The sequence below is a fragment of the Monoraphidium neglectum genome (assembly GCF_000611645.1).
Source record: "Monoraphidium neglectum strain SAG 48.87 unplaced genomic scaffold scaffold01094, whole genome shotgun sequence".
NCBI classification, from domain to species: domain Eukaryota; kingdom Viridiplantae; phylum Chlorophyta; class Chlorophyceae; order Sphaeropleales; family Selenastraceae; genus Monoraphidium; species Monoraphidium neglectum.
Window position 1 is genome coordinate 1,080 of NW_014012534.1, and position 7,882 is coordinate 8,961.

General features: G+C 62.8%; 1 protein-coding gene across 1 annotated transcript; it reads left to right on the forward strand.

Moving 5' to 3' along the window:
* Positions 1 to 2,260: 2,260 nt before the first annotated feature.
* MNEG_6627 (hypothetical protein) lies at positions 2,261 to 6,873 on the forward strand (the record flags this gene model as incomplete). Its single annotated transcript, XM_014044899.1, has 12 exons — positions 2,261 to 2,356; positions 2,539 to 2,784; positions 2,917 to 3,381; positions 3,669 to 3,762; positions 3,942 to 4,000; positions 4,194 to 4,319; positions 4,487 to 4,645; positions 4,883 to 4,976; positions 5,283 to 5,398; positions 5,731 to 5,895; positions 6,274 to 6,429; positions 6,748 to 6,873. The coding sequence occupies 12 exons, from the start codon at positions 2,261 to 2,263 to the stop codon at positions 6,871 to 6,873; spliced, it is 1,902 nt and encodes a 633-aa protein (XP_013900353.1).
* Positions 6,874 to 7,882: the final 1,009 nt, after the last annotated feature.

The window sequence follows — 7,882 nt, forward strand, 5'->3', positions numbered from 1 at the left end:
CTGCCTCAAGCAGCCCTTACAAAGAAGGAGGGTGCAATAGATATACGCCGGGCACCGGGCAGCGGCGTCCGCCCAGCGGCTCACGTCGCCACCGCCCCGGCGGTGGTGCCACATGGACATGCAGGTCAACATCAACTGATGCATGGTCAACATACAACATCGGCTCGTACAGGTTTCAAGCAATGTCATTTTTGCATACGATGAATGTTGTTGCAGAGAGGCAACAGGATGCAGTCAGGGACGATTTCACAAGGTTTCATCTCATACAGAGTGGATCCAGTCGAATTTTGTTGGTACAGTAGCTGTGCTGCCCGGTGGTTCCGCAGCAGCTCCCGCTTTATGATAAAACGCCACGCTGGCCAGCATCAGGACGATAGGCTCAGCACACGAACACAAGTGGATTGGCTACCACATGCTAACTTCCAGCGCTGCGCCCTCAGCTTCATCACAACGACGGGAACCACAAGTGTTGTTCCTTCTAGTTGGACTGGCGCCTCATCCATCGTGGCAATGCGCTGCGTCTGAGGAGGCAAAACAAGCAAACACAGCTCTATAATCCGATCTTTGCAGGGGGTGCGTACTGCCTGTAACTGATTACTGTGTTTCGGTACCAGTAACTAACGGCACACAAACTACGTTGCCGGAGGGGTGCTTGGCGCAGGGAATTGTGCGTTCCGGCTTTCCCATGCGCACGCCTGCTGCTCAGCAGCTGCTGCGGCTGGTGTTTGCCCTCATGGCTGCAACAAGTGCAGACGTGTACATGCGCGTACGGATACTGCATGCGCATGCAGAAGGGCAAATGCAGACATGAAGGCGGCTGATTCTCACCCTTGGCGTGGCAGCTGCTCCTGCAAATGCACAGCACGGATGGGATGGGACAGCACTCAACGGTCGCGGCATCAGGGGGTGAACTCGGCAGCTGACCTTGCAGCCGGCTGCTCAGTGCTGCTGGTCCCCGCATGCAGCGATGGACCAACAAAGGCAGTCGCCGCCAGCGCAGCAGCGCTTGTGCTGAAAGTCGCCACCGCCGATCCAGGCTGGGCCTTGCCATGCGCAGCACGTCGGGTGCGATAGATCTAGGCCACTGCAAGCCGCCATCTGCCCCATGCCCGGCCACGCCGGTGGCGCCGCTGAGCTGCTGGTGTGCCTTGTGCCCGGCGCATGGAGTGAACTCCAGCAGCAGCTGTCTGACGCACTGACTTGCAGGCCCTCTCTCGGCACGTTAATGCCGTCGGTGCTGGCGACGTGCCGAGCCGATGATGGGCCCGCACCTAAACATGATGCACCATAGAACCAGCGACGTGCACTTGCTACGGGATAAGCCGGGAGCCACGCGAGGCGGTCGATGCCGCCGCTGCCCGCAGCGGCGAGGCCTGCATGCTGGCCTCCAGCTTCTCACCAGGTTCCTGTGCGAGTCGACGGCTGCCCGTGAGAAGATGGCTGAAGGGGCGGGCCCTATCAAAGCGTGTGTTGAGCGGCTACCGGTTGTTCATTGCAGAGGTTGCCAAGATGCCACTGGGCCTGCGGCCCTACCTGTTGCTGTGACGAGAGATCCTGTTTGGATGGATCATCAGCTGATCAAGAGTTCATCCAGGCTGAACTGCAATTGCAGCTCAAGCCGTACCATCACTCACATTAGTACATAACTTTTTACACACACTCACGCATATCAGCTACTTGAGAGCGCAGCGATGCAAGGACTGGCTCGACACCTGCAAAACGGGGCGCATCAGGCCCTTCAGGAGGGCAGGGGCCTTCTCGTAGAATTGTACGCGCTCCAACTTGGGGCGTGCTTGAGCGCAGAGGCGGCAGGCGACCCCGGGACTGCGCCGCTGCTGGGGGTGGTGCAGCAGCAGTGCTCCGACCTGCTCTCACAGGCAGATGCAACAGCGGAGGCAGCAGAAGACAGGTATGCCGATGTCGAGACAATGCGTGTATGGTGCTTGCTACCGCGGTGACAGCTGCCCTGCAACATGTGATCGCAAATTTGAAAAATGACAGGTGTGCCATTGATAGAGTGCGCGGCTTCATCTCAGGCACCTGCCTCTCACGCAGGGCATCATGTCTCAGCGCCGCCGCGGCTGCGGTCGGCTGTTCAGATGGCCTGACTGTACAAGCAGCGGTGCGCACACACCTGGGTGCTCATCAGGCCCGCTAACTCCGGCGACTGGACAGCACAACGCGGCTACTCGTCATCATGGCGGGGGCAAGCAAGGCGCGCGCATGCATGCATCGTCATGACTGTGTTCATGTGCACCCCATGCAGGCGCCTTCAGTGGCAGACGCGCTGCAGCAGGATGCGGCATGGGGAGACCACCTCGACCAGGCGCGGCGCCTGCGGCAGATGGTGCAGCAGGTGGGTGCTGCACAGCCGGCGCAGGATGCGCGCGGCGCACGTGCCTGCCACTTGATCAGGCAGCACGCATGTGCACGCAGTGCTTGGGGCCGTTCTGGAAACGCATGCCGTGCAGGCACTAGTGGCATCGGCCTGCTGGAAGTGCTTCGTTAATTTGTGCATGCACACACTCACCTCAACAGGCCTCAAAGCTGCTGCAGCAGCGGCTTGCTGCTATGCCGCAATGTGGCAACCTGGCACAGGCGCAGCCGCAACAGCAGCAGCAGCAGCAGCAGCAGCAACAGCAGCAGCAGGAGAACCACCAACACCAGCACTTCCACAAGCCACACCGTGCCGGCGGCAGCCTGGCCGCGCCGGATGGGGCATTTCGCAGCGGCGGCGGCAGGGCGCCCCTCCTCCCAATGCCTGGCGCGCCGGCGCAGCAGCAGGTGGGTGCTGCTGCAGGACAGGATCCGAGCCAGGCCTGCAGCACAGTGCATACGGCATTGCTGTCATTGAGGCAAGTTCAATGTCGAAATCCCTGTGTGTTGACAACTGCCCTTTTGCTTTTGATCTGTCAGGACCGCAAGCGCGATGCGGATGGTGTTCCAAAGCAGCACACCAGTGGCGCAGGCGGCTGGAGCCAGCAGCAGCCTGCACAGGGCTGGCAGCAGCAGCAGCAACAACAGCAACGCCCGCCGCAGCGGCCGCATGGCGGCTGGGGCCAGCAGCAGCAGCCGCAGCAGTTTCAAGCGGGCCCTGATGAAATTGAGGAGGACGACCAACCTGGACCCCCAGGAAAGCTGCAGAGCGGGCCTAGCGGCTGGAACCCGCGGCAAGCGGCGCAGCAGCAGAGATCGTGGCAGCAGCCGCACCCGCCGCGCGCCGCGGGCGGCGCCGTCGCTGGCGGCGGGGCGGGGGCCGGGGGAGGTGGCCAGGAGCAGGAGGGCGCGCAGGGCCCTGGGGCGTTCACCACGGCGCGTCACCAGTACGCCTCTGACCTGCGCAAGAAAGGCCAGCACCAGGCGGCGGCGGCTGTCATGAATGTGGGTGCCTGGGCTTATGGCGTGCTGGTCAGTTGCTTGGACTCATTTACAACTTTTTCTTTCAACCAACAGTGTGTCCCTGACCGTTTCTGCACTCACCGATGCCTCGGCTGGCCAGCCGCCCCTATGAAGCGGATGCTGCCTTGAAAGATATGCAAGCGATCAATCACTGCCTCCAGGGTCCGTGCCCAAGGACGGGCCTCACACGTCCTCGTGGCCGGGGCGGCGCCTCCGCTGGCGCCTCTGCCAGCGCTGGCAAGGGCTTCGTGCCGCCTTTTGTGGCCAAGGCGCTCGACGCCAATGGGCAGGGGGGCGGCGGCGGCGGCGGCCAGGGGGGCGAGGAGGGGCCGCTGTCGGCGCGGACACTGCAGATGCTTGGAGGTGAGGGCCAAGCAGGCTGGGATGGAGGGTGGCACAGGGAAGAGCGGTGCAAAAGGCGTGCGACCTTGGGGGGCCGAGCAGCAGGCACAGTGGTGCCTTCATGCACGCTGATCATGACTGACAAGGATCACAAGCCCTGTTCCGCTCCGCTCCCGTTTCTAATTGCATTGCTGCTGCAGCTGAGAATGGGGAGCTGCCGCCAGAGCTGCAGAAGTGTGACCCCAAGCTGATAGAGCAGGTTTGAGGTTTCAGTTCTGGGGGCCCCGGGGCATTTCAGGAGACTTGCAGGATTCCTGATATCAAAGCAATTCTGCCAGCAAAGCCTTTTCAGAGGATAATTGGTCTGATGACTGAAGCTTCGACAAGCCATTAGCAGTCTCACACTGCCCCCGGGTCACGCCACCCTCGTTGCACCCTCAACCTGATCCCAGGTGTGCAATGACGTCATCGACGCGGGCGGGGCCATATCGTGGGACGACATTGCTGGGCTGCAGACAGCCAAGGACCTGATCCGGGAGATCGTGGTTTGGCCCATGCTCAACCCCACCATCTTCACGGTGAGAAGTCCTGGACGCGCACCCGCCCTTGCTGGTTCCGTTCTTCGCAACTTTGATCAGCGAAATGCGCATCAGCAGGTCGCATGACACCAGCAATACAACCCGTGTGAAATCATGTCGCCCCAGAAACACTCACCAGTCGCGCCGCGCCCGCTCCCGTCGAGCAGGGCCCCCGCGCGCCGCCCAAGGGCCTGCTGCTGTTCGGCCCCCCCGGCACCGGCAAGACGCTCATCGGCAAGGCGGTGGCCTCCAACATCAGCGCGGCCTTCTTCTCCATCAGCGCCAGCAGCCTCACCAGCAAATGGATCGGGGAGGGCGAGAAGATGGTGCGCTCGGCGCGTTGGGAGGGGGTGCAGAAATGTAAAAGGAACATGGTGATTGCCAGCATGCAGAAATCCCTCCTGCGTTGCGAGTGTGGTTGGCCACAATAGCAACATGTGATGTGTGCCTGTCGCTCGGCACACACCTATGGTGCCAAGTGACTGGAGGCTTTCAGCAGACGCATGTCGGCGCCGGCGTCAGCCCGCGCGCGCCCAGCTCCGGCGCCCCGCCGACCGCCGCAGGTGCGCACGCTGTTCGCAGTGGCGGGCGTGATGCAGCCGTCTGTGATCTTCATTGACGAGATCGATTCGCTCATGAGCGCCCGCAAGAGCGACGGTGGGTGGGAGTGCGGGGTGTGTGCGGGGGCGTTGATGATCAATGTGTGACGGTGTCCTTGCCCCTTGGCTCTGCTCTTTCGCCTCTGTAGGGACGGTTTGGCGCAACGCACCTCGGCATGCCGTAAACGATGACTGCAGTGCAGGCTGATGGGTTCTGGTTTCAAATGCTGGAACTTGTTTTGGTCCAGCCAGCAAAGGCGGGATCCAGCACAGGCTCGATGGCGCTTTTTCTGGGTTTATCCCAGGCAGACCTGCAAGCCCCTAAGCGAGCGACACCCCGCCGCGCCGCCCGCCGCCCGGCCAGGCGAGCACGAGGCCAGCCGGCGCCTTAAGACTGAGATGCTGGTGCAGATGGAGGGTTGCGATCCCTCCAGCACCAGCCGCCGCGTGCTGCTCATCGGCACGACCAACAGGCCCGAGGTGAGCCTGGGCCCCGTGTGGCCGGACCGTAGGGCCGGGGCCAGGCGCCTCCCTGGGCGAAGCTCGCGGGCGGCAAGACGCTACTGAGCGGGCCCTGTTGCAGCAGGGGACTCATGTCGACAGCACTGCTCGCTGTGGTTGCAGCACCATGCCCCTTCCTAGCATGACCAGCACCAACCACAGAGTCAACAATTTTCCCCACCCACCAGCTCAATCCCGCGATACCCACATCATCATCACCCCAGCCTGGGATTTCCAACTGCAGAGCAACCCCACCCTCCAGGAAAACACGGCGGCACCTGCATCCCCCCCCTCTCACCTCCACCCCCCAGGAGTTGGATGAGGCCGCGCGGCGCCGCATGCCCAAGCAGCTGTACATCCCGCTCCCCTGCGGCGAGGCGCGCCGCCAGATGGTGCTGCGGCAGCTGGGGCCGGGCTGCAGCGTGGAGGCGCAGCTCAGCGGGGAGGACCTGGCGAAGGTGGTCGCAAAGACAGACGTGAGAGGGGGAGGGGGCCGGCGCGGCCAGCGCTTACCCTTGGCCGGCCCAGCGGCGGGGGGCCGCTGGTCGGGACGGGCGGAGGCCTGGGGGAATGCTCGTGCGCAGGGATGTGTTGAACCGCGCAGTGAAGAAGGGGCGGACGGATGGCTGCAGGGTGCGCCAGGCGGGCCGAGCTGGCACGGGCCGCAGGCGAGCAAATCACACTGGCTACGCCAGCCCCATGATGTGGTAACATGACAGCCACCTCACCCACAGCACAGCTGCCTACCGCCCCCAAACACCCTACACAGCTGCATACCCCACCCAGCCAACCACATCCTCGCCCCCCTGGATTGCCCTCTTCTCCTCTTTCCTTGCCCTGCTGCCTCCCTCAAGGGCTACTCGGGCAGCGACATGCGCAATTTAATCCAGGAGGCGTGCCAGGGCCCGGTGCGCGAGGCCGTGGTAGCGGCTGGCGGGGAGCGCGTGGCGCAGCTGCGGGGGGAGGACCTGCGGCCGGTGCGCCTGCGCGACTTCCAGGCGGCGTCGAAGGTGGGGGCATGCGTGACTGCGCACACCAGGCAACTGTCTGCAAGCGCATGTGTGTGCCTCGCATGGCAGGTGTGAAGCGAGGGGACGGGAGTGAGCAGTTGATGAAGCGTGCATCTCGACCCCAGAGGGAGATTCGCAACAGAGTCTGACTGAGCGCTTTCCCACCACTCAAGGGCGCCCCTGATCTGCTTGAGGCCCTGTGAGATCACTGCGTTTCCAATGCTGCGACCCCTCCCGCCTGTTGACCCCCCGCTGGGACGCTCTCACAAGCACATGCACATCGCCAGACCCGCGTGCTTCACCCCCCCACCACCACAGGCCCAGCGTGCCAGTGTGACGCCAGCGGAAATAGAGCGGTACGAGCAGTACAACGAGCGCCACGGCGCCAAGTACGTGCCGCTGGGGCAGCAGGACGACGCGGCGATGGACGAGGACGGCTGGTGAAGCGGCGGACGGGTGGCGGACGCCCGTTCTGGATGAGGAGTCGCAGGGACACGTGGGCAATGCGCTTCCAAACGATATTCCCTTGAACTCCCTTACACTTGCTTTGCGCGCGGGCTCGTGGGAGGGGCCAGCTGCTTCATATTTGTGAGTCACCGAGGTGTCGCCATACTTTTAATGTCCGCAGAGCCCGCCGTTGTGGCCGCCCCCGAGGGCAAGGCCGCCAGGGGTGAAGCTCCCGCTCAACGCAGGGTAGCCTGGGGGGCGCGAGACCCAGTGCGTGTAACAAGCAAGACCTAGTCAGCAGAAAGAGGTGCCGGGTGAAATCTGCGTGGGTCGAGTGACGATGCGGTGCTTGCTTGAGTGTAGTGCTCTGGGGCCATCAGCACTATGGCGCTCTGCTCTCTTCATGCGTCCTGGCAGTTGCAGTGCAATCACACTTCCTGTCGGTGGAGGTTTTCATTTTGTCGGTTTGACAGAAAAAGGTTACAGGATCCCGCGGTCGCCCGCTGATGATACCCAGGCTCATGATAATTGTACAAGAATGGTACTTCAATGGTACGGTATGGTCCAAGAAAGTATTGCCAGGACTGCAATGCCACCTGCACGCACGGCACCAAAGCAAGCAACACTCGATTGGTTTTCAGCCTCTTGGTCAAGCGGGCGTATCGGGCATCCTGTACCCTGCCTGTCCTTCTGTTGGGTTTGGCAGCTGTCCGTCCTCTACGCCTACGCGCCTGACGGCGCGACCTGGTGGCGCTAGCCGGCGCGCCAAAGGGGCGATGCGCGAAGGTTTGCCAGCACGTAACTTCGCCGACGGGCTCGTTAGCTTTGCAAACGTATGTCACCTGGTCGGGCACGACTCGCAATTGCAAGCGCGAGGGCTCAGGCATACTGCGTGCCCATGCCCCGCCAGTGGGCCTAGGCTCAATCGCCCTGAAAACTTCACACGCTCCGACGTGCCGTCTTGCAGCGGCAAAGGCATCGGCGGCCCCACATGTGCAGTGAGGCC